Raw genomic sequence first — 27,896 nt, 5'->3', positions numbered from 1 at the left:
AAGAGCTATCATTTGTACTCAGCTGATTCGTGTGATCAAGTGTCCAACGTGACTATGGCTGCATGATGGTAATTATCAGGCTTCATACACAGAATGGTAGTTGGACCTAGATACATGAGAGAGTCCATTTTGGCAAATGTTATGGAATTCAGTATTCAGAGATCTACAGTGTCAAGAGTGTGCCAAGAATATCAGATTTCACACAATACCTCTCACCACGGACAACGCAGTGGCAGATAGCCTTCACTTAACGACGGAGAGCGACCGTGTTTATGTAAAATAGTCAGTCCCAAAAGACAAGCAACAGTATGTGAAGCAACCACAGAAGTCAATGTGGGATTTATAATGAACAAAGCCATTGATCTAAGTTGTCAACAAGGCACTGCACAAGCTGGTGGCGGCTCCATAATGGAATGGACTGAGTCCTCTGGTCCAGCTGAAATGATCATTGATGGGAAATGGTTATGTTTGGCTACTTGGAGCCCATTTGCAGCCATTCATGGACATCATATTCCCAAACAATAGTGGAATTTTTATGGATGACAATGCACCATGCCACAATTGTTTGCAACTGGTTTGAAGAACATTCTGAACAGTTCGAGCGAATGGTTTAGCCACCCAGACTGCTCGACATAAATCCTGTAGAACATTTGTGGAACATAATTGAAAAGTAAGTTCATGCACAAAATTATGCATCGGCAACACTTTTGCAGTTATGGATGATGCCTATAGAGGCAGGCTGTTGAGTCCATGCCATATCGAGTTGCTGCTGCATGCCAGGCAAAAAGAGGGTGACATGATTTTAGTAGGTATCTCATGACTTTTGCACCTCCGTGTATAGTGTAATTTTCTGCAGGATTAAAGACTTATTCTTATGTTGTGTCTTTGTTAGGAAAAGGAAGTTTCCTTTGACAGCCTCTGTTGAAATGCATCAATTCTTCCTACACAACAAGTGCTCTAAAACTGAGGAATTTGTAAGGTCGCATATTGGATTGGTGTGATTCGTGTGATTAACTCCCCCCCCCCCCCCCCCCCCCAATTGTGTTGGAAAATGTGTCTGTAAAGTATCTGCACAGTGTTAGTCATATTGGATACTTCGTATGTGGTCAGCAAACAAAAAGATTACAGGTGTTTTGGTAGTATTGATGATTATTTATTATGCATAAAAAATGGATCAGAGAACAGGTATTCAGTTTTGCTATGATAACGAAATAAAGTGCATCAGAGTTGTAGAAATGTTAGCTGTTGCTTTTGGTGAGTCTGCTATGAGTAAAACAAGTGTTTATGACTGGGATAAGCATTTCCAAGATGGGAATGAAGACATTGAAGATAGTGAGCATGCTTAAACACTCAGCAAATCAACCACCGTAATTGTGGATAAAGTGACTGAAATGACTATGAAAGATAACTGAATCACAATCAGAGAAGTCTCTTATGATGTCGGTGTATCAGCTGGCTCATATCATGAAATGACTTTGGTTAAATTTGTTTAAAAATTGAATTTGGAGAAAAAGAACAGCGAGTTGCCCAGCACTCGCTAGATGAAGCTGACAGTATGAATCCACTGAAACAGGTCATAATAGGTTACGAAACATAAGTTGATGGATATGACATTGAATCTAAGGCTCATTCTTCCAGTGAATGCATTCTGGGTCGTTAGGACCGAAAAAAACTCTTAAACAGTGCGGTCAGGTGTGGGTAATACTCACGGCGTTCTTAGATTTTAACATTATAGTGGGCCATGATTTATTGCAACAAGGTGAGTGCTACATAAAATTACAACTCCGTTTGCATAAAAGAGTCGAGAAGTGGGGGAGGGATCAAGATTTGTGACAGAACAATTGACAGTTTTTGCAATACAGTAACACACCTACTCACTTCATTGCATGCAAGTGATGTTTTGGCCAAAAACAGTACTGTAATGATACTCCAGCCCCTATATTTGCATCATGTGACTTTTTTATGTTACCAGAAGTAAAGAAAACTTAAAAGACAATCTTTTAAAAGCAGAAATGAAATTGCAAACATGTGACTGAGAGAGCTAAAAGCTGTGTTTGCATAGTTCCACGGGTGTTTCGGGGGTTGGAAAAAGTGCTGGCAAAGTCTGTAATTTGTAATGGGAAATATTTTGAAAGGGATATCATTTTGTTGACTAATAAATAAACCCAGCATTAGATCCAAAATTAACCGAAGTAATTCTGTTGCGTTCATTGACATTGTCCATAACACCAGGGTCCTGACAGCATTTTCTAAAAATAGTGTTGTTGTCCACTGGAAGTTTCATCAGTATAAAAGAACTTTCTGCCTTGCTCTCTTAATTTGCATACTTGTACCAAGTATTTGCATCACCAGTCAGTTATGTCACTTCCCTCTAGCACAATCTTTCTTTCACTTACAGGTAAACTTCGTTTTGTGAAGTGTCTTTTGAAAACATCTTTATGTCAAGGAAAATAGATTTTTTTTGTTTTATAGTAATAAATAATGTGGATTTTGTCGGCACTATGTTTTGATTGATGTAAAAGTCCTTCATCATTTATTGAAATACGGATTTTGTGAAGCTGTTTATAGGTAGCAGTGAGTTTTCTCCCAATATCCTTAGTGATCTTTCTTAGTCATTCCAGTAGACATGTGGTTAATTTTTGCATTCCTTACTGATCTGTCATTAGTGTGGCGAGAATGACTTCTTTATAAATTGCAACCCTTCAGTTGGGGCTTGTAATATTAGCTGAAAACTGCCTCCTCCCCCTCCCCTCCCCTCGCAATTCTTTAATACAAATTGTAATCACATTAGAGACGACCAAATGTTCTTTACTCAGAAAATACCTTCATGTTGTGCACATTGGCTTGTGTTGTAGTAAGGTTATCTACATTTTTTGCATTGTAATAAGCTGATCCATCACTTCTATATAACTAAGTATTTCATAAAATATAAAAACTGATTAAAATGGTACTGGGAACTATAACCACATGAACAGAATCAACAAAAGTCACCACATTCTGCACTGCAATGCTGGACAGGAAACGGAGCATATGATTTCAGGTGTGCACTTAGGGCAGTTGGAGGGTTCTCCTGGTAAAGGCCACCGACAATGGTATCCCATTGTACTGACGTTCCAGTGGCCCTGACCCCAGTTCTCCATCACTTTTTATGGCTTGATCAAAGCACTCTTCATTTTTTCCTCACACACATGACACAAATATTGAGGGGAAAAAATCGAATTGCTATTCAAACCATGAATCTTAGGACTCATCAGACAGCTCAACTATTGGAGCCTTTTGCAACATATTAATTACAACAGAAAATATATTGTGGGTGTATTTTGTTGTGTATGATCCCAGTTGTGCTAGATGAGTAACTTCTTGCATAAATATTTCAAAGATTCTCGATCTTCCGGTAAGGTTTTCATAAACTGCTTCATTAAGGCCAACTTTATGAATCCATTATGTTCTTGCACAAGATTGTCTTGCAGGCCAGCTTACCATGTGCACAAATGTTAATCTGTTGCCCTACTAACCCATTCACATAGATATTATTAATTGAAATACAAGTCATTCTCAGACATTTCTGTTTACATTAAGATGTAGCCTGATACAGTGATAGAGCACTGTGCAGTTAGAGATAAGTAGATAACAGTGCAAACATTGAAGTGGAAAGAATGCACAAAATACCTTACAATATTTTAGACTGTGATGGTAAGAAGAGATGATTGCTTGATTCATAACTATTTTTTCACAACCATACAGAAATACCATAGATAATTAGAGAGATCCCAAGAAATGTTGTTCTTATTCAGTAAATTCCATATTGAGAAATGGCAATTGTATCCTAAACTGAAGAGCTCATTTCTCACTCGTAAGGCCAGCTTGTGAAGCACCTTGTTGCTTGGAATGAGTGCTGTAATCAAGTGGGTAGTCACATGGCACTGTAAAAGTTCTCTTGGTGCAAGCTGAAAATTACTAAAGGCAAAATCCAGAATGGGCCTACCACAGTGCAAATTCAGTGAATCAAATTTCAAGGGAATGAAAAGTAAATGATGTGATTAATTGAAATTTGAAGTAATGTTTTTTTGCAAAATTATACAAATGTTGAGATCATGTTTTCTCTTGTTATGGGTACCAGTGAATGAAAGTGCTCAATTTGTGAGAAAAAATAAAACTAACTAATCTGTATATGTACAGTATTTATGTCAACTGCAGTGTTAGCTAGTAAGAAGACAACTTCTGTGTTCGGAAGTTCCAGCTCATTGAACGGATGTGCTGAGCAGTGGTCCCAAGTTAGCAAAATACTTTCCCTCGTTGCAGCCATTTGTTGCCGAAACTTTAAGAACCGGGTACGGAAGAGAGATTCGGCCATCCAAGCTTTACTGTTATTCTCATATTAGCATGGTGGGTGAAAAATAGGTTGCCATTTTTAAAACAACATGGATTTTACAGTCACTACTGGTTTGAGCTTCTCAGAAACACATGAATTACAACACAAGACCACCGTCAGAGTCTCCTTGCTATGTTTTCCACCATGACGTTTCTTGCCCCTGACATTCCTCACCCTTGACATGTTAGTTAGTTGATTAAACAATGTAGGAAGAGATAGATTACTACTTACTGTAAAGAAGACACATGAAGTTCCAGACAGGCATGATTAAATGACACTCACATATAGCTTTCGGCAGCAACCTTCGTCAGTAAAGAGCGCGCGCGCGCGCGCGCGCGCGCGCGCACACACACACACACACACACACACACACACACACACACACACACACACACACACACCTCATGCACATATGACCGCCAACTGGAATGCAAGCAGCAGCAATAAGGGGAGGGTGAAGAAGGGGAAGGGGAAGTGATAGTAGTGTACGGATGGGGAGAGCAATGAGTGCTATCTGGTGTAGTGTGCAGGGACTAGAGTGCCAACAGGCGCGGTGTCAGGAGGTTGTGGGCAGGCAGGTGGGGAAAAAAAGGAGCAAAAGAGGGGAGGTGCAGGGAAAGACGGGCAGATGTTTTTGCAAACAGTTGCATATAAACAGAATGGGAATGAGATGATAGGAAGGGGGGGGGGGGTGAAAACTGTTGGGTGGAGGGTGTGGGGAGAGTATGTTACTGTAGGTTGAGGCAGGGGTAATTACGAGAGCGGAGAATGTGTTGTAAGGATGACTCCCATCTGCGCAGTTCAGAGAAGTTGGTGGTGGAGGAAAGAATCCAGATGGCTCAGGTAGTGAAGAAGCCATTGGAATAGTGTGTTATGTTCAGCTGCACATTGTGCCAGAGGGTGGTCTACTTTGCGGTGGTGGCCTTCGTCCTGGTAGTCAACTGGTTGGGAGTCATGCCATTATAAAAAGCTGTGCAGTGATTGCAGCAGTGCTGGTAAATGACCTGGCTGCTTTCACAGATGGACCGCCCCCTGTTGGGGTGGAATAAACCTGTAACAGGACTGGAGTAGGAAGTGCTGGGGGGGGGGGGGGGGGGATTGGGCAGGTTTTGCACGAGGGTCTTCCACAGGGATATGATTCTTGTGGCAAGGGTTTGGGATTGGTAGTGGCACGGGGACGGACTAGGATGTTGTGGAGGTTGGGTGAGTGATGGAACACCACTTCAGGAGGGGTGAGAAGTATCTCTGGTAGGATGTCCCTTATTTCAGGGTACGGCGATAGGTAATCAAAACCTTGGCGAAGGGTGTGGCTCAGTTCTTACAGGGCAAGGTGATACTGGATGACGAAAGGGACACTCCTTTATGGCAGGTTTTTGGGGATGGTAAGGATTGGGGTTGTGAGGGGATATGGCACGAGAGATCTTTTTGCGGATTAGGTCTTGGGGATAGCGCAAGTCTTGGAAGGTCTCGATGGATGTTGGGGAAGGTAGTGTTCAATAGTGGTAAGAGCATGGGCATGAGGGATGTTGGTGTATAGGGAGGTGGTATCAACAGTGACAAGTAGGATTCCAGGACCTAAGGGATGGTGATGGCAGAGAATCTGTGAGGTAAGTGGGAGGCTAGACTACAGACAATTGGTTGGAGGTGTTTCTCAATGAGTACCAAAATTCTTTCAGTGGGGGTATAATAACCAGCCACACTGGGGCGTCCACGATTATTGGGTTTGTGGATTTTGGGGATCATGTAGAAGTTGGGTTTGCAGGGTGTCGTAGGGGTGAGGAGGGAAATGGGTTCAGGGAGATGTTCTGGGAAGGACCTAAGGCTTTAAGCAGGAAAAGAGTTTGTGTTAGACTGCTAGCCTCCCACATCAGAGATACTAACCACTTCCTTCACCGACTTCCTGCCATCCGTACGCCTCTACCTGCTGAAACCTTACTCGTCACTGTTGACGCCACCCCCCTATACACCATCATGCCTCATGCCTATGGTCTTACTGCTATTCAACACTACCTTTCCCAATGTCCTTCAGACTCCAAACCCACTACATCATTCCTCATAAACCTTAATAACTTTATCCTAACAAACAATTACTTGTCATTTGAAGGGAGGGTATATAAACAATCTGCAGCACTGCATGGCACCCTCTGATGCCAACCTTTGTATGGGCCATATAGAGGAGACTTTCTCGGCCTCCTAAAACATTCAGGTCCTTTGATGATATCTCCATGATCTGAACCCAGGGTGATGATATTCTACCTTCTTTCCTTCACAACCTCATCACGTTTTCTCCCATCCGCTTCACATGGTTCTCCTTAACCATCCGTGCCACCTTCCTAGATGTAGACCTCCTCCTCTCTAATGGATGGATCCACACCTCTGTCCACATTAAGCCCACCAACCACTGAGAATATCTGCATTTTGATAGCTGCCATCCCTTTCACCCAAAAAATCCCTCCCATACAACCTGGCTACCCAGGGACGGTGTATCTGCAGTGAGAAAAACTCCTTTCCTCAGTATGCTGAGGGTCTCAAGGCCTTCGCAGGCAGGCACTATCCCCCAGACCTAGTCCGCAAACAGATCTGTGCCATTTCCCCTCACAATCCCAACCCTCCCAGCACCCCCAATAACCAGCCACAAAGAAATGTGTCCCCTTCACCACCCAGTATCACACTGGACTGGAACAACTGAACCACATCCTTCACCAAGGCTTTGATTACCTATCATCATGCTCTGAAATGAGGGACATCCTATGCGAGACACTTACCATCCCTCCTAAAGTGGTGTTCCATGGCCCACCCAACCACCACAACATCCTAGTCCATCACTATTCCACTCCTAATCCCAACACGTTGCCACAAGGATCATATCCATGTGGAAGACCCAGGTGCAAAACCTGCCCAATCCACCCACCCACCCGGCACTTCCTATTCCAGTCCTGTCGCAGGTTTTCTCATACCCCATCAGGGGCTGGGCCACCTGTGAAAGCAGCCATGTTATTTACCAGCTATGTTGCAATCATTGCACACCATTTTATAATTGGTATGACTACCAACCAGCATGTCCACCAGGATGAATGGCCACCACCAAACTGTGGCCAAGAGCAAAATAGCATGCACAACACGCAGCTAAACATAACATACTGGATTTCAGTAGGTGCTTTACTACACAAGCCATCTGGATCATTCCCTATACCACCAGCTTTTCTGAACTGCACAGGTGGGAGTTATCCTTACAACACACTCTCTGCTCCTGTGACTATCCTGGGCTCAACCTGTGGTAACATACCATGCCCACACCCTCCATCCAACAGCTTCCACCCCCTCTGTCCTGTCATCTCATCCCCATTCTCACCTCCCATCTTGTTTATTTGCAGCCCTCTGTCAATGCATCCGCCCATCTTTCCCCTCTCCTCTCCTTTTTTTGCTCCTTTTTACCCCACCTCCCTGTCCCTCAACCTCATGATGCTGCGCCTGTTGGCAGTCTAGCCCCCGCACACTCCAACAGATAGTGTTCGTCTCTCTCCCCATCTGTACACTGCTATCCTCTCCCCTTCCTCCTTACCTTCCACTTCACCTTCATCTTCACTCTCACCTTCCCGTTCCCCACCCAGATTGCTACTTGCATCCCACATCATGTTGCATTCTGGCCCGAGATGCTGAAGTTGGAACTCGTGTGTGCATGAGGTGTGCTTGCTTTTTGTGTGTGTGTGTGTGTGTGTGTGTGTGTGTGTGTGTGTGGTGTGTGGTGTGTGTGTGTGTGTTTTTTGTGTGATAGAAATGAGACAGCTTGGATTGAAATTCCTGTGCCCTTGTGCCCTTATTTTGGCATCTCATTTACCCCGTGCCCCCCCCCCCTCCCCCTCCCCCAATAGACATTGCATGCATTTTATACCTCTTCTGAAAATGCCAAGCCTCAGAAAACACAAATCCAGAAATTCCCTTTTTCTGGGGGATTTTGTGGGACTTTTTCTTGAAGCTTGATGCAGACAATGGAATTTGCTATGAGTACACATATTGGAACTGTTCAAACTGAGAATACTCCACGACTTCATGTTTGGCTGACCTCATGTACTTGTCATGGTCACTAAATGAACATCTTGCCAGACTTGCCTCTATTTCCTGTCTTGAAATTATTACCGACGAGAGGTTAGGCTTTGGGATCTGAAAGTGTTCTGCAACCTGTGTTTGTCTTCTATCCATTGTTGACCAGACATAGAATTTTCTGACTTTGTTTTAACGTCAGAGAATTGTAAGGTCTTTTCTGTTCTGGCAGCATATTGCGTGTGATGGAATGAAAGGGAAAAAACGCATTCATTGCTCACAGGCAGAGACAGAGAGCTGTCTGGACTGTTGTGTGTTGCACATTGTGTGTGGTCTGCTGACCAGCCATTCTCTTCCCCCTTCCTTGCATCTTACGTGAGTAGTAAGCAAGCGAATGGGCCGTTGTTGTGAAATTACAGTGCAGTATATTATTGAGAAAAATTGTGAGGAATGTGTAATGGAAAAAACCATAATCCACAGCACTACATATGTACACACTTAAAAAATGGAAAATCCAGGATGGAATGTAACAGTATTATGAAAAGGAAAGTTTGCTACTCACCACATAGCGGAGATGTTGAGCAGCAGATAGGCACAACAAAAAGACTCTCACAAATAAAGCTTTCAGCCAGTAAGGCTTTTGCCAACAAACGAGACACAAGCGCATGCGCACCCTCCCCCCCCTCGCCCCCCGCACCAAAAAGTCACACACACACACACACACACACACACACACACACACACACACACACACACACACAACTACAGTCTCGGGCAACTGAAACCACGCTGTGTGGTTTCAATTGCCTGAGACTGTAGTCATGTGTGTGAGTTGCGTTTGGGCTTGTGTGCGCATTTGTGTGCGTGTGCCGTATATTGTTGACAAAGGCCTCACTGGCTGAAAGCTTTATTTGTGACAGTCTTTTTGTTGTGCCTATGTGCAACTCAGCATCTCCGCTATATGTTGGGTAGCAACATTTCTTTTCATAATATTGTTATATGTACACACTTATTCGGTTTAGATGAAGAATGAGGTGTGAAATATGTAATGTTGGGGACTGAATTTTAGTTTGTAGTATGAATTATCCAAAATTTGATTAAGGTGGTAGATTTTTCGATGTAAGTTGGTGGGGACGCTTTCAGTTTATCCAATTTTGAAGCAATTAGGGTCTACTGTGTAAGACCACAGCTGAGTAATACCTGTTAATATGAGTTACTTGACTTTTTTCTCTCTGAAACTGTAACACCACAACATATCTAATGTCCTTGTACAAGTAATCCATGGATTAATACCACTACCAGTAGTAGGGAATTACATATGTAGGAAAGGAAATAATGTGGATATACTGCAGCACAATATACAGCACAGTAAACTTGTAGTGTGGGAGAAATGCCTAGTAGTGGTACCTCAAACAAATGAGAGCTACTACTAATACTTCATAGTTCACTGTTCAGGCCACACTTCCCTTGTGATTACTGTTTCAATTAATCAACTAAATTCTTCCCTGTGACACTGTAAAAAATACTGGCACAAGTGATGTGTTACATAATATTAACTTATTCCAGAAGTGTTATGTATATCCATATTAATTTATTTTCAAACAATGGAAAATCCAAGATGCAAAAATGATAATATTATGAAAAGGACAGATTGCTAAGCACCATATAGAGATGATGTTGAGTTGCAGACAGGCTGTCTCATTTAGCAGTCTTGTTAGTATGCCTGTCTGTGACTCAACAACTCTAAGTGGTGAGTAGCAGTCTGTCCTTATCATAATATTGACTCTGGTTCTATTTTCAGCATAAATATATGAAGTGCATATACTGTTTATAATCTTTGTTACTGTTTATTTAGATTTTTCATTGAGTGCATTGATAATTATTACTTTAGTAATAAAAGAGTGTGATTTCTTTCAGAAAGTGACGAATTGTTACCAAATGTCTGCAGCTGGGCAGAATTATATGCGTGGTACCAACAATCATTGGAATTATGGGAACAATAGAGGCAATAACTACAGAAAAATAGAAAAGACTGCTCCAGAATATAACACACAAGATGACTTCAATGAGGCCAGGCATAGGAAGCAAGAAATGCCGCAATTACAGGCTCCTCGTGCTAAAAGTTTATTTAAACACCCCACTGAAGAAGAAATGAGACAAGGAATTGAAACACACACAGGAAAATACCTTTTGAAATCTGCACGCAAGGAGAACGAGTTTCATAATTGTCAAACAAGGCATCCATCAAAAATTAGTAACACTCAGTTTCACCCAAAAAAAAGGACAGGTACCTGTAAATTTCCTATAGTCGAGATAGCGTAAGTAGATCTCTGACAGCTGGCAGCACTGTTGCCAGCTTTCAACTGCAGAGTGCTAATGGCTGCAGGCAAAAACAGTAGTCATCTACAGAGCTGAGGTGTTGCGATGGAGATGTTTATAAAGTTGTTATGTTATGGGCTGTGGTAGGCCAGCAAAGCTGCAACTGTCAGGGATGAACTTACACACACTCAGCTAGAGTAAACATAAACAAACGTTGTTAAGGCAGGTATTTAATTTTTTTAATATGCATGTTGCGTAATAGTAAAATAAAATTTTAGAGAAACTAATATTGAGGAGGACAGGAAGGTAAGTATTTGTCTGTAGTTAACCCATTGTTGGGCTGTCTGTTTCATTAAATTGTAGACAGGAAAACTAAAGAATTTGGAACAAGCATCAGTCTTGTGTAAATGAGGGGAAAATATCAAAAAAATGAGAAAAACTTACAACATTTGTTGTATGAGTAGTGCAGATAATGTTACACTGATAAGCAGAACAGAGAAAATGTGGTGTGCGACCGTCTCTGTATTCATTGACACTGAGGAGACTGCTCACTGGCAAGGCATGGACTTGGGTTCAGGAGGGTAATGATTTAAATTTCCATCCGTCTGTACAGATTTTAGCTTTCTGTGATTTTCATAAATTGCTCAGGGCAAATGCCTGGATAGTTCCTTCTAAAGAATTTGGCCAGTGTCCTTTGACAATCTGATCTTGTGCTCATTTTTCAGTGTTGGGATGTTAAGCCACATTCTTACTTCCTTTTTCCATTCACTGATGGAGGGAAGCATGTGTTTACAGATATAGATAAACTGAAGAAACATATGCTATGCAGCATCATATATAATAATATCATACTTGAGTTAGATAGTTGCATGTTCCTTAGATCATTTGAACGATTCTCTATCAAAACAATGTAGAACGATTCAGTTTACAGGATAATGGGTGAGGTGTGATGAGGAAAGTAATGGGAATTCTTGTTTTTCTTAAAGAATCTTTATTTATTCATCAGCATCAACTTTGTCCACTTCAAGGCAATCCCCCTCAGATGTAATACAATTGTGCCAGAGCATGTTCCAAACTTGGAAGCACTTCTGGAACTTACTTTTCATTATTGTGTTCAGCTCCTTCACCGATTCTATTTTTTACCTCAACAGTGGTGGCAAAACGATGTCTATTCATGGTTCTCTTCAGTCTCAGGAATAGAAAGAAGTCGCAGGGAGCCATATCTGGCAAATACAGTGGCTGAGGCAACACAATGGTTTTATTTCTTGCCAAAAAAATCCTGGAGAACCATTGAGGTGTAAGAGGGAACATTAGTGTGATGCAATAGTGGTTTCGCCTCAAATAGACCTTTTTAATCACATCTCATATACATGATTAGTGTTAACATTAATGAACACTTTTTTTATCTCTGCTTACTAAAAGAACTTGCTGTTCCACATGTTAGACACATTATGATACTGGGAAAATGAAAATTTTTGTGTTGCTGTATATTGAACTCCTTTCTGAACAACTGACAGCTTCAGTAATGGGTAATAAAGGTGTTATGCTGTAGGTACAGACATTACTGTTCTTCTGAAATTGTGATGGATTATTTCTGATGCATTAGCAAATATGAGTTGTGACATCACAGTTAAAATGCCTAGCTCCTTGCAGAGAGGCTCACCCGATGCCTGTGGGTGCACACCACATATTCTGTGCAATCAGCACTTTCTTTCTAAGTGATGAGCTACCCCATAAAATTGTTCCATAAGCCGATATTGTGTGGACATATAAAAAGGGGTTAATACATTTGTTTCCAACCTTAGCAGTTATATGAAGAGTGTAAGTAGCTAAACTTAATTGTTTGAGCAGCTCAGTAATATGCTACTTCCAGTTCATTTTCATCAATATGTACACCCAAAAATTTGGATCATTCTAACTTATTTACTGATTTGTAGTGTGTTACATCAATTGTTGGTGTGACACTGTTTGTTGTACAGAACTGCATACACACAAGTGTGCCTTTTTAAAACTTCCATTTTCTGAGAACCACTCTATAACTCTTTGAAAAATATCATTTACCATCTCTTTGGATGCTTTCTCTTTAATGAGATATATTATAACACTAGTATTGTCTGCAGTATGTAATAATTCTACCTGTTGAATGTTGAGTGGAAGGTCATTCACATTTATAAGGAATAGGAGTGGATCCAAAATTGAACCCTGTGGGACTCCCTTTGTTATGTCCCCACTCACTAAAAATTCCTACATTGATTGAGTTATTCAGCACAACCTTTTGCTTTCTGTTTAAGTATGATTCAGATCCGCTGTTTGTAAAGTCATCAGTTCCACAAAACGTGAGGGTTTTTTTTTTTTTTTAAAAAAAAAGAGAATAACGTGATCTACACAATCAAACACCTTGGAAAGATCACAAAAAATACAATTTGCCAATATTTTACTATTGGATAAGTGAATATATAAACAGCATTCTCAATTGAGCAACCCTTCTGGAATCCAGGCTCCGATATGCTAAGTAAATTTTTTCTATTTGCAGTGTGAGGCTATCCTATGTTTTTCAAATATATTGGAAAAATATCTCAGTAAGGAAGCTGGACAATAATTGTTTTAAGCTTGTCTTGTCACCTTCTTATGAAGAGGTTTATAACTGTAGAATATTGTAACCTATCTGGACGAATTCCCCATATCAGTGATGCATTATATATATCACTAAGGACAATTCTTATTAAGCTGGAACCACTTTTGAGAATTCCATTTGAAATTCCTTCAACATCACATGAGCATTTGTTTTTTAGAATTTTTAGAATTCTGTTAATTTCAGTAAAGGATATTGGTGCTACTTCTAATTGCTTAAAGTTTTACGGAATGACATTTTTAATATATTCTCTTGCTTACTCAACTGAACCATTGAATCCTATTGTTCCTGCTACATTTAGAAAGTGATTCTTAAAAGTACTCACACCTTGCGAACAATCAGTCACAACATTGTCATTTAGTTTATTTGTTACGGTATCTTCTACACTGTCTAGTTGTCCTGTCTCCTGTTTAACAATATCCCATATAGTTTTCATCTTATTATTTGCATTATTTATGTCTGTTAGAACATCCATACATCTGGATATTTGAATGACTTTCCGTAAAATACTGCAGTAACTGGATACTTGAATGACTTTCTTCAAAATACTACCATAATTTTCTCTTTACTATCACCAGACGGGAGATTCTTGTAATGTACTTTAATAATTTTAAATTCTGTGCAAGTGGTTGCCACCATAATAGACATGAAGCTAAATATTCATGACTGGGACTCAAACAGAATTACTGTGCATGGTTTTTTTTTTTTTTTTACATGTGATCATTTCTTCGATCAAAGCCCATATCACAGCAAACTGAAGAACATGTTGTACATGTCAGGATGGTATCAGGAGCTCAGGTGGGCATCCAGGGTGTTTTTTCTATACGTAAAATGAAAAATCCCAAGTGTCAGGGAAAAGTGGGTTTTATTCCCAAGAATTACCACTGATGCGTAAAATATGAAAACTGGTTACGGCTACGGCTATGGAGTGAACCACACATGGTACGGAAAGAGTGTCTCGCCCTAAATAGAAAGGACTGGTGGACATGTCCAGGTGGTAAGGAAGCTGGCAGGGAAAAAGAGGGACCCGTTGTTGCGTACCTCACTTGATGCCACCTTGTCCTCTTGTTGGTGGGTTAGAGGTAGATAGTTGGTGTCTCTCTCTCAGCAGTACTGTGGTGGCATCCCTAGCACAGCGTAATAGTGTGGGAGCCAGCCACAAGTACTGTGGAGTAGTTTACGTAACTGTTCATGCCGCTGCCTGAGGCTAAATTAAAATGGTGGAAGTAGAATAGAGTACAATTTTTTACCATTATTACCCATTACCTTTGTTGTTGTTGTTGTTGTTGTGGTCTTCAGTCCTGAGACTGGTTTGATGCAGCTCTCCATGCTACTCTATCCTGTGCAAGCTTCATCTCCCAGTACCTACTGCAACCTACATCCTTCTGAATCTGCTTAGTGTATTCATCTCTTGGTCTCCCCCTATGATTTTTACCCTCCACGATGCCCTCCAATACTAAATTGGTGATCCCTTGATGCCTCAGAACATGTCCAACCAACCGATCCCTTCTTCAGGTCAAGTTGTGCCACAAACTCCTCCCCAATCCTATTCAATAATTCCTCATTAGTTATGTGATCTACCCATCTAATCTTCAGCATTCTTCTGTAGCACCACATTTCGAAAGCTTCTATTCTCTTCTTGTCCAAACTATTTACCGTCCATGTTTCACTTCCATACATGGCTACACTCCATACAAATACTTTCAGAAATGACTTCCTGACACTTAAATCTATCATGTTAACAAATTTATCTTCTTCAGAAACGCTTTCCTTGCCATTGCCAGTCGACATTTTATATCCTCTCTACTTCGACCATCATCAGTTATTTTGCTCCCCAAATAGCAAAACTCCTTTACTACTTTAAGTGTCTCATTTCCTAATCTAATACCCTCAACGTCACCTGACTTAATTCGACTACATTCCATTATCCTCGTTTTGCTTTTGTTGATGTTCATCTTATATCCTCCCTTCAAGACACCATCCATTCCATTCAACTGCTCTTCCAAGTCCTTTGCTGTCTCTGACAGAATTACAATGTCATCGACGAACCTCAAAGTTTTTATTTCTTCTCCATGGATTTTAATACCTACTCCGAATTTTTCTTTTGTTTCCTTTACTGCTTGCTCAATATACAGATTGAATAACATCGGGAAGAGGCTACAACCCTGTCTCACTCCCTTCCCAACCGCTGCTTCCCTTTCATGTCCCTCGACTCTTATAACTGCCATCTGGTTTCTGTACAAATTGTAAATAGCCTTTCGCTCCCTGTATTTTACCCCTGCCACCTTTAGAATTTGAAAGAGAGTATTCCAGTCAACATTGTCAAAAGCTTTCTCTAAGTCTACAAATGCTAGAAACGTAGGTTTGCCTTTCCTTAATCTTTCTTCTAAGATAAGTCGTAAGGTCAGTATTGCCTCACGTGTTCCAGTATTTCTACGGAATCCAAACTGATCTTCACCGAGGCCGGCTTCTACTAGTTTTTCCATTCGTCTGTAAAGAATTCGTGTTAGTATTTTGCAGCTGTGGCTTATTAAACAGATTGTTCGGTAATTTTCACATCTGTCAACACCTGCTTTCTTTGGGATTGGAATTATTATATTCTTCTTGAAGTCTGAGGGTATTTCGCCTGTCTCACACATCTTGCTCACCAGATGGTAGAGTTTTGTCAGGACTGGCTCTCCCAAGGCCGTCAGTAGTTCCAATGGAATGTTGTCTACTCTGGGGGCCTTGTTTCGACTTATGTCTTTCAGTGCTCTGTCAAACTCTCCACGCAGTATCGTATCTCCCATTTCATCTACATCCTCTTCCATTTCCATAATATTGTCCTCAAGTACATCGCCCTTGTATAGACCCTCTATATACTACTTCCACCTTTCTGCTTTCCCTTCTTTGCTTAGAACTGGGTTTCCATCTGAGCTCTTGATGTTCATACAAGTGGTTCTGTTATCTCCAAAGGTCTCTTTAATTTTCCTGTAGGCAGTATCTATTTTACCCCTAGTGAGAAAAGCCTCTACATCCTTACATTTGTCCTCTAGCCATCCCTGCTTAGCCATTTTGCACTTCCTGTCGATCTCATTTTTGAGACGTTTGTATTCCTTTTTGCCTGCCTCATTTACTGCATTTTTATATTTTCTCCTTTCATCAATTAAATTCAATATTTCTTCTGTTACCCAAGGATTTCTACTAGCCCTAGTCTTTTTACCTATTTGATCCTCTGCTGCCTTCACTACTTCATCCCTCAAAGCTACCCATTCCTCTTCTACTGTATTTCTTTCCCCCATTCCTGTCAATTGTTCCCTTATGCTCTCCCTGTAACTCTGTACAACCTCTAGTTCTTTCAGTTTATCCAGGTCCCATCTCCTTAAATTCCCACCTTTTTGCAGTTTCTTCAGTTTTAATCTACAGGTCATAACCAATAGATTGTGGTCAGAGTCCACATCTGCCCCTGGAAATGTCTTACAATTTAAAACCTGGTTCCTAAATCTCTGTCTTACCATTATATGATCTATCTGATACCTTTTAGTATCTCCAGGGTTCTTCCATGTATACAACCTTCTATCATGATTCTTAAACCAAGTGTTAGCTATGATTAAGTTGTGCTCTGTGCAAAATTCTACCAGGCGGCTTCCTCTTTCATTTCTTAGCCCCAATCCATATTCACCTACTATGTTTCCTTCTCTCCCTTTTCCTACACTCGAATTCCAGTCACCCATGATTATTAAATTTTCGTCTCCCTTCACTATCAGAATAATTTCTTTTATTTCATCATACATTTCTTCAATTTCTTCGTCATCTGCAGAGCTAGTTGGCATATAAACTTGTACTACTGTAGTAGGTGTGGGCTTCGTATCTATCTTGGCCACAATAATGCGTTCTCTATGCTGTTTTTTGTAGCTTACCCGCATTCCTATTTTCCTATTCATTAATAAACCTACTCCTGCATTACCCCTATTTGATTTTGTGTTTATAACCCTGTAGTCACCTGACCAGAAGTCTTGTTCCTCCTGCCACCGAACTTCCCACTATATCTAACTTTAACCTATCCATTTCCCTTTTTAAATTTTCTAACCTACCTGCCTGATTAAGTGATCTGACATTCCACACTCCGATCCGTAGAACGCCAGTTTTCTTTCTCCTGATAACGACATCCTCTTGAGTAGTCCCCGCCCGGAGATCCGAATGGGGGACTATTTTACCTCCGGAATATTTTACCCAAGAGGACGCCATCATCATTTAATCATACAGTAAAGCTGCATGCCCTCGGGAAAAATTACGGCCGTAGTTTCCCCTTGCTTTCAGCCGTTCGCAGTACCAGCACAGCAAGGCCGTTTTGGTTATTGTTACAAGGCCAGATCAGTCAATCATCCAGACTGTTGCCCTTGCAACTACTGAAAAGGCTGCTGCCCCTCTTCAGGAACCACACGTTTGTCTGGCCTCTCAACAGATACCCCTCCGTTGTGGTTGTACCTACGGTACGGCTATCTGTATCGCTGAGGCACGCAAGCCTCCCCACCAACGGCAAGGTCCATGGTTCAAGGGGGGACCCATTACCTTGTACACTATATTCTCTTTGCCTTGTGTCATCATCTTCCGGAGGCTCTCTTCTTACCACAAACCACTATGATCATTGTGCTCATGATTTCATTATTTGTTTGTATTTGCATCTTTGTCTTAAACAGGTCATTAAATCATTATTTCTTGGGTACCTTAACCCCTTTTTATTAAGCTGCCGATTATTTTTCAGTTTGCGGTCCAGAAGCTTTCTTTCTTTGGAAATACACATTTAGCAAGTGCTGCTCATGTTCTAATTTGTGGAGGTGAATATATTATCTTCAGAAAAGTTGCAAAATTTCCCTAGAATTTTCTTTCCTTTGTAAGGACTGACCACATCATTGAAGTCACACACAATCATTACAGTGCTCATATCATGAGTGACATCTAACAATTATCACTTTATCATTAATTTTATGATACCACCATATTTTGAAGTTGGAAATTATGCCTGAATATAGGAGGCTCGGTTGGTTTTCTCAGAACATTCATCATATCTAGCTACTAACACTGAATATACTCACTACTAAATTAATTAATTCAGGATTTATCATCTCTGCAATTTTTTCTTCCTTACTTTTTCACATTCTCTGTGAATTACTGTTTTCTTCAAAATGTAAATAGTAAATGCCTTGCCATCTAATTTCAGTCACTCGCAATACTAATATTTTTCTTGCTTTAATTTTCAGATGTTATTGTCCACTTTTTCTTAATGAGGTCCACACATTCCAGCACAAATTAACAGTATGTTGTGGTTATTGCTGTTGTCGTCGTCGTTGCTTTCATCGTCATTGTTCCCAGTCTGAAGACTGGTTTGATCAGTGCTCTCCATGCTAATTTATCCATAATCAGCCTCTTCATTTGTGCATAACTTCTGCAACATACATCCATTACAACTTGCTTACTGTATTTATCCCTTGATCTCCCTCTACAATTTTTACCCTCACATTTCCCTCCAATACCATAGTGACAACTCCTTGATCAACTGATCCATTCTTTAAGTCAAGTTGTGTTATAAATTTGTTTTCTCCCCAGTTCGATTCAGTACCGCCTCCTTAGTTACATGATATATCCGTCCAGTCTTCAGCATTCCTCTGTAGCCCCTTATTTCAAGAGCTTCTATTCTCTTCTTGTCTGAACTGCTTATCATTCACATTTCAGTCCCGCAAAAGGCTATGCTGCAGACAAATAACTTCAGAAAAGACAGTTTGTATTTGATTTTAACAAACTACTTTTTTCAGAAATTCTTTCCTTACTGTAACCAGTATGCGTTTTATATCCTCTCTCCTTTGGATATTGTGTGTTATTTTGATGCCCAAATAGCAAAACTCACAGACAAATTTTAGTGTGCCATTTCCTAATGTAACTCCTTCAGCGTAACCCAATTCAAATTGACTACATTAAACTTTTGTTGATGCTCATCTGACAACCTCTTTTAAGACACTGTCTGTTTCCTTCAGCTACTCTTCCAAATTCTTTGCTGTCAGAGAATTACAGTGCCATTGGCAAACCTCAAAATTTTTAATTTCTACTTCCTGAACTACTTCTTTATTTTCTTTATTGCTTACTCAATGTAGAGGTTATCAGGGATAGGCAACAGTTCTGTCTCTCACCCTTCTCTACTTCTCCTTCCTTTTATGTCCTTCAATTTTTATAACTGCAGTTTGGTTTCTGTACAACTGTGTGCAACCTTCTGCTCCGTGTATTTTATCCCTGCTACCTTAATTATTTCAAGGAGAACAGTATTCATGATCTTGCTAAATATATAACTGCCATAAATATAGATTTGCCTTTCTCTAACCTACCTTCCTAAATATGTCATAGGGTCACTATCACCTCTCGTGTTCCTGTATTTTTCTGGAACTCTAACTGATCTTCCCAGAGGTTGACTTCTACCTTGTTTCTTTCCTCTGTAAACATAATTCGTGCTAGCAATTTGCAGTAATATTCAGTAATATTTAGACCTTTCAGCACCTGTTTCCTTTGGAACTGGAATTATTACTTTCTTCTTGAAGTCTGAGGGTAGTTATCCTGTCTCATATATCTTGAATGCCAGGTGGAATAGTTCTGCCATCTCTTGCTCTCCCAATAATCTCAATAATTTTGAAGGAATATTTCAACTACTTAGCCATTTTATACTTTCAGTAATTTAGTACTATGTGAAATTTTTCTTACAGTGTTGTACCTCCCATCTCATCTTCATCTACTTCCTCTTCACTTTCTATGTACTGGCTTGCCATCTGAACTTATGATTTTCATACAGCTGCTTCTCTTTTTTCCAGAGGTCTCTGTAATTTTGCTATAGTCAGCATCTATCGTTCCCCTAGTTACATATGCTTCTACAGCCTTGCATTTGTCTTCTAGCCATTCCTTCTTACCCATTTTGCACTTCCTGTCAATTTTTTTTATTTTTTATTTATTTTTTAATTTTTTTTTTATTATTTAACTTTCCCCTCACTTACTTCATTTGCTGCATTTTTATATTTTCTGCTTTCACAATTTAAACTCAGTATCTGCAGGATTTTTAATGGGCCTTGTCTTTTTACCTCTTGGGTCATCTTCTGCCTTCATTGTTTCACCTCTGAAACCTCTCTCAAAGCTACGCATTCATCTTCTGCTGTATTTCCTTTCCCTGTGTCAGTCAAACATTGCCTAATGCACACTCTGAAGCTCTCGATAATCTCTTTGTGAAAGAGATTCTTTCAGCTTAGAGATTCTTTCTGCTTGTCCAGGTCCCATCTCCTTAATTTCCTACCTTTTTGCACTTTGGTTGTAATCTACAGTTTATAACCAAGTACAGTCAAAGTCCACATCTCCCCCTGGAAATGTCATGCAGTTAAAAATCTGCTTTCACACTATTATATAATCTGAAACTTTTCTTTTCCCCAGGTCTCTTCCACATATACAACCTTCTAACATGATTCTTAAACCAAATGTGAGAAATGATTAAATTATGCTCTACCAGGTGGGTTTCTTTTTTATTCCTTTCCTCCCATCTGTATTATCCTACTATTTTTCCTTTTCTTCCCATTCCTATTGTCAGATACCAGTTCTTCATCACAGTTAAATACCATATTTACTTCAATATAAGAAAGCCCTGAAAATAAGATGACACCCTGTTTTTTAAATAGGTTTTTTGAGAAAAAATCATTTTTAACGTATTCTGACTGACCAAATTACAAATTGTTTTGTTGACATAAAGTATCTCCCAAAAAGTTAACATATTATCTATTCTAAATGTATGTCATTTATTGATTCTTTTTTTGCTTCTATACTGCTCGTGGTCTCTCGGTAGCGTTCTCGCTTCTAGAGCACAGGGTCCCGGGTTCGATTCCCGGCGGGGTCAGAGATTTTTCCTGCCTCGAGATGACTGGGTGTTGTTGTGTCGTCTTCATCATCATCCCCATTATGGTAGGAGGAAGGCAATGACAAACCACCTCCACTAGGACCTTTCCTAGTACGGCAGTGTGGGTCTCCCGCATCATTCCCCTACGCTCCGTCTCGGAGTATGGGACCACCATCATCATCGTCATCATCATCATCATCACTGTTGTGAGAATGTTAAAATGTCTCATGCTTCCAAACAAATTGCCTACCTGCCCCCCTCTCATTAGCTGTGTAGAACCAGTTGGCACACCATCTTTAATTCCCGTCGTATGTCACAGCAGGCATTGACAACATCGTAGCAAGAAACACGTAAGTACACCACTGGCCTCTATCTACACTTTTACCATCCTCTGCAGAAATGACTAATATTTTTGAATATATGTCTAATTTCAAAGTCAGTTTGATTCCAACTACAAATGGATTCAGGAAAACTACAATTTTACCATGTAAGATGTTCATAAAAAGCCAAAGTATGTGGTATCGATTCCCATGGTTGGCAACATGATAGAATTTGCTGCTTGTTCATCACTACCGTCCTCACAGTCATAATAGTTCTCAGCCAAGCTGGTGTCATTGTTCGCCTTTCAATGCTTTTGTAGGGTTGAGCTTGAGCAACTGTGAAAAACAGACTGCAATATCTTCTAGTGTGCAGGTCATATGTAACAGCACCAACTAATACATAAATAAAAGATTGTAAATAAGATTCAGGCCCATTCTCAAACTTTCGCTCATCCCATGATATAGTGACATCTGTTGGTATTATCTTCATGACAGCTCTTGCCACTGTAATTTATTCTCTCAGTAATTATTAGTCAGTTTAATATGATTTATTTCTGGATTAATTTTCCTTTTTGTTTCAACTGAATTTCGCCATCGTGTTCTGAAGCTGATTAAAAGCTTGTAATCTTTTTACCCAATATTCCAATACATGAATAGTGACAGAATATTTCTTTGCAACCCACTTAGTAAATAATTACAGTCACTCATAATCAAATAAAGTTTTTATCTCGGTTCAGAATCAAGTAATGTTTTTGAAAGACATTTCCACTTTCAAATCTTACCTTTACTTAAAAAACAGAATTAATGTATGTACATGGTATCGATACATGTATGAGAACTTTTATAGCAAACCTGTCCAAACACAAAAAGAGTTTGCAAGATCGTAGAAGTTAATGCTATTTCCTCTTGTGTTTCACAAAATTGTCAAATTTTAATCAGAGCAACACCCTGTTGTAGTGGCTAGTTCACAATTTCTCACAAGTCTCTTGCACTAGTGCTGTGCGAGTCATGTCGAATGATTATTCGAGCAATGTTGATACTATATCAAACACTTTGGTACATCAGAAAATCTTGAACTTGTTGGAATGCGAGTATCATTTACCCAACCCTGCCATTCCGATTTCTTAAAAATAAATCTGCACATGTCCTCAATAGCCAAAGCTTCATCTCTAAATGTAAGAAGATCCCTATAAATGTAAGATTACCCCTATATACTCCACTAAACAATGTAAAAATGTTGACCTCAGCAGCAATAGTTTAATCTGCAGAAATACAGTGTCCCTGTATTTTTCAAATGATGAATTTGGGAAAAAATATCATCTTATATTCGACAAAATAATTTAATTGGATAGATAATAAATTTACCCACCAAGCTAGTGGCAGAATGTGCACATGAAGGAGGGATGTAATTAGGCGCCTAACCACAACCCTCTTTTATGTGTGTGTTCTGCCACTGCTTGGTGAGTAGATTTTTTATCTATCCAGTTAAATTATTTTGTCGAAAATTGCTTGTTTTCGTCGTCTTATATTCAGGTAAATATGGTATTCCTTTCACTTAACTACCTGAATAATTTTTTATGCCATGATACATTTTTCAATGCCCTCATCAACTACAAAGCTAATTGACATATGAACTTGAACTATTGTGTTGGATGTGTTAATTACACTGTTCATAGTAGCTTACCCACAGTCCTATTATTTTGTTATCCGTTGTTAGACATACTTCTACATTACTTTCATTTGATATTTTAATTTATTATTTATAACCCTTTACTCACTTGACCAGTAGTACTGTTCTCCCTGCAACCAAACTTCACTAATTCCCATTATATCTAACTTTACCCTATCAATTTCACTTTTTAAGTTCCCTAACCTCCCTACCCCATTAAGGGATCTAACATTACACCCTGCAACTTGTAGATTGCCAGTTTTTTTATGACTTCATTCATTCAGTGATCTGAATAGGGAACTGTTTGCCCAAGAGAATGCCATCATCATTTAACCCTACAGAAGAGTTGCATGAATGTAGTTCTTCTTTTTCAGCCATTTGCAGAACAAACACTGTGAGGCCGTGTTGGTTAAAAGGCTAGATCATTCAGTAACCCAGACTCTTGCCTCTACTACTACTGAAAAGGCTGCTGTCCCTCATCAGAAACAAGTTTGTGTGGCCTCTCCACAAATATTCCTCCATTACTGATACTTCTACTGTAGGCTATTTGTAGGGACTGGAAAAATTTGCATCATGTGAAATAGGTGCAAAATTCTGCCTCAGAATGCGAAAATGCAAGATCACCTAGTAGACGCTATTTCAAAGCGAAACTTATCAAGAGGAACTATTTTATCAGAGATAACAATATTATGAAAAGGATAGTTGCTGCTCACCATATAGCAGAGATGCTGAGTTGCAAATAGGCACAACAATAATGAACAGAAAGTGAGCTTTCAGCCAACAAGGCTTCATTGGAAACACACACACACACACACACACACACACACACACACACACACACACACACACGACTACAGGACTCCGGCCTCAGCAGCCAGAGACACACAAATTAAAGTGGCATCCTTTTTTTCCAATCATACGAGAGTTGCATAGAAGGTGCTTACCTGCAAAAAGTATGAAACAAGATTGTGGTTATAATTGAAGTCTTTATTCAGAAGTAATCAGCAGAGGCCTAAGTGCAACTATCCCACAGCAAGTGTTCCCTGTGCTCAGAATTCTTCTGGCTGTGACAGTAGCCAGTGCAACACTGCACCCTTCAGTTCATTGTCAGAGTTCAAGTACTTCCCTTTGAGATGTGTTTTTAGTGGACCACACACATGTCCAGGCTTTAGGATTGGTGCTCAAGCTTCTAGCACTTGAACTTGAACATTACGCTTCATGTGACCCAGCAGACGTGTGGATGCATGTTATTGAATAAAATCACTCCCTCCATGAGTAGCCCAGGTCATTTGCTCTTGATGAACTTCATAGGCTATGGAGTGTCTCACTGTTAATGGTTTTTCTGTGCTCAAGGATTCGATGAATGTTGGACTTTAGATGTCGAAAAAACGGTGAGCATCACCCTACCTTCTGTGGGCACAGCTTTTAATTTTTTAGGAGGCAGCCAAGACACTACATTCACATTTTTAGATTCTTACTACATTATCCCTAAGCAACATATGCAAATTTCAGCAGGTTTGGTTGCTATGAAATTTCGTACCTCCTAGATATTACCGTCATCTGGACACATGATAAAAACTGAAGTGCTAAGTTTCCTAAAACAGCTTAAATCTGTTCCCTAAATAAAATTATCTTGTTTTCTTCCTTAAATCTCATGGCACTTCATAGTATTTGATTTTAGTATCAGTGATGCCCAATGCATTTTAAAACACTAACAAATTACACCACTTGAATTTTAACTCCATCGGATACGAAACCTTTGTCAAACAGCAGCCATTTTTGTTGTTGCTGTTGCTGCAGTATTCAGTCCGAAGACAAGGTGATGCATCTCTGTGTATGCTAGTCTATCCTTTGTCTGCGTAACTGCTCCTGCAGACATACATTTCAATCTGTTTACTGTATTGAAACCTTGACCTTTCTCTATGCATCCCCCTTTCCCCCTCCTGACACACACACACACACACACACACACACACACACACACACACACACCAACCACTCATTCACTTCTCTACAGTACCACGTCAACAAGGTGATGCTGGGTATACTCTCTGCAAACCACTGTGAAGCGTATGGCAGAGGCTACTTCCTGTTGTACCAGTTATTAGCGTTTTTCCCTGTTCCATTCATGTATGCAGCATGGGAAGAACGATTGTTTAAATGACTCTGCATGTACTAATCTAATCTTGTCCTCGCAATCCTCCTATGTGAGCGATAAATAAGTGGTTGTAGTATATTCCTATACTCATCATTTAAAGCCAGTTTTTGAAACTAGAAGTAGGCTCTTTCAGGGTAGTTTATGCCTATGTTCGAGAGGTAGCTAGTTCATTTCCTTCAACATCTGTGTGACACTCTCCCACAGTTCAAACAAATATGTGGCCATTCATGTTGCCCTTCTCCTTATACATTCAACATCCCTTGTAAGTCCTATTTGGTATGCATCCCATACACTTGAACAATATTCCAGCTTGGGTCACACGAGTTGTTTGCATTTTCCCAGTATTCTGCCAATAAATCAAAGTCTAACATTTGCTTTACCCATGACTGAGACTATGTAATAATTCCATTTCATATCTCTAAAAGTGTTACACCCAGGCATTTTTATGATTTGGCTGATTCCCAGTGTGACTCATTGATATTATAGACATATGCTACTACATTGTGTGTGTGTGTGTGTGTGTGTGTGTGTGTGTGTGTGTGTGTGTAAAAATTGCCAATCTGTGCACCACTTTTAAACCTTATCAAGATCTGACTGAACATTTATAGAGCTTCTTTCAGACAGTACTGTCATCTGCAAAATGTTGGAGGTTACTATTTGTCTTGCCCACAAGGTCACTGATATACAGCATGGACAGGAAGGGACCTGACATACTTCCCTGGGGCACACCCAAAGTTACTTCTACATTTGACGATGACTCTCAATCCAAGATAACATGCCATGTCCTCCCTACCAAAAAGATCACCAATCCAATCAGAAATTTCATTTGATATTCTATATGATCACACTTTTGATAGTAAGTGTAGATGTGGTACAGAGTCAAACACTTTTCAGAAATCAAGAAATACTGCATCTGCTTGGCTATCTTTATCTGAAGCCTTCAGTAGGTCATGTGAAAAAAGTGCAAGTTGGGTTTCATATGATTGATATTTTCAGTATCCATGCTGATTGACATGGAGGCTGGACATTCTGTTCAAGATACCTCATTAAGTTTCGCCTCAGAATATGGTCTAAGATTCTACAACAAATCAAAGTCAAGGATATTGGACAGTATTTTGTGGATCACTTCTACTACCCTTCTTGTAGACGAGTGTGACCTGTGCGTCGGTTGCAAATTCAGTGTAGAATCTGACAGGGATTGGATTGGTCCCTGGAGCTTTGTTCAGTTTTTAACATTTTCAGCTGATTCTCGACATCACTGATGCTTGTACTTATTTTACTCATCTTTTCAGTGATATGAGAATTAAATTTGGGCAGTTCTCCTGGGTTTTCCTTGTAAGGAACATTTGGATCGGAGTTAAGCATATAGGCTTCTCTTTTACTATCCTCAATTTCAGTTTCTGTATCATTTGCTAAGGGCTGGACACTAATTTTCTCTTAACTGCCAAGGATATTTCATTCAGCCACTCTCTACCCATAACCCAATGTTTTGTTTTGCACCTATTATGCAGTAGTCTCTGTTTCTTTACAGTGATCGCATACCGTAGAGGGTCCTTCCATTATGACATTTTGTAACAGGTACATATCAGTCCAGTGCATGGTCAATTATTCTTTTAAACTTTAGCCATTGTTCATCTACATGCTCCTGTCATCTGCTGAAGTACTTTCAGCCTGGTCTCCCGATAGACTGTGAACTATTGTTGGTCTCGTGCCGCTATTTGTAGCTATAGCTTCCTGACACACATTGCGTCCTTTGATGACCTTTTGTTTTTCAGAGCCCACACAGTTATCCCATGAATCGCAAACTCACTCAGCATATTCCAGTTCTGGTGGATGTAATGACCAGCAAGAATTTAATACATTTAGTGCCATGACGCACACTAAATTTAGTTTTTAAATTGAAACTTGTGTTCCTGTTTATTAGGTTTTCTGGCATCTTCAGTTTGATATACTCCTTAATTATGCTGTTCCAGAAACTTGTTTGCACCCCAGTGCTGGTCTCATTGCATTTCATTTTGTGAATATATTCAAGACTGTTTGATTTGCTTAGTTGTGTTAGCCGGATGTGTTGCTGATGTTCCTAACATCTCTCCTCTATTGTACACCTGGAAGTGCACCATTAATCATACTGAGGAAACCCGAGAGACCACATCGAATTGCTCAGTGCCTCAGGCTTGTAACCCATCAACAGATCACTTCTTTTAGTCCAGTTATGCTGTAAATTTCTTTTCTCCCCAGTTCAAATCATTACCGTCTCATTAGGTATTCAATTGACCCATCTTGTGATAATTTAAACATTTTTCAAACCCACTGTTTTGTGTAATATGATAAGAGTCTTCACACTGTGTGTTCAAGTGAGGAGACATTGTTGGTGTTGCACAATACTGACTTGCCATTGCTGATTTAGCTGCCTCTGTAGTCAAAACTTACTCTCCTCTATTTCAGGCATCAGTACTCAAACTCAAAACTGCATGTTGTTAAGCCCTGC

The 27,896-nt window shown here is 39.9% G+C and overlaps 1 protein-coding gene across 3 annotated transcripts in view; it reads left to right on the top strand.

Annotated features, from left to right (window-relative positions):
• LOC126259190 (uncharacterized) overlaps nt 1-27,896 on the top strand; it is a 152,596-nt gene that overhangs the window by 60,408 nt on the left and 64,292 nt on the right. For all 3 annotated transcript variants that reach the window (XM_049955773.1, XM_049955774.1, XM_049955775.1), the window contains exon 4: nt 10,331-10,700. In XM_049955773.1, the coding sequence (XP_049811730.1) occupies nt 10,331-10,700 (370 nt within the window). The remainder of the gene's footprint in view (nt 1-10,330; nt 10,701-27,896) is intronic.

The sequence above is a fragment of the Schistocerca nitens genome, chromosome 5, assembly GCF_023898315.1.
Source record: "Schistocerca nitens isolate TAMUIC-IGC-003100 chromosome 5, iqSchNite1.1, whole genome shotgun sequence".
NCBI lineage: Eukaryota > Metazoa > Arthropoda > Insecta > Orthoptera > Acrididae > Schistocerca > Schistocerca nitens.
Note: the sequence above shows the minus strand (reverse complement) of the source record. Positions and strands in the feature narration are given on the sequence as shown.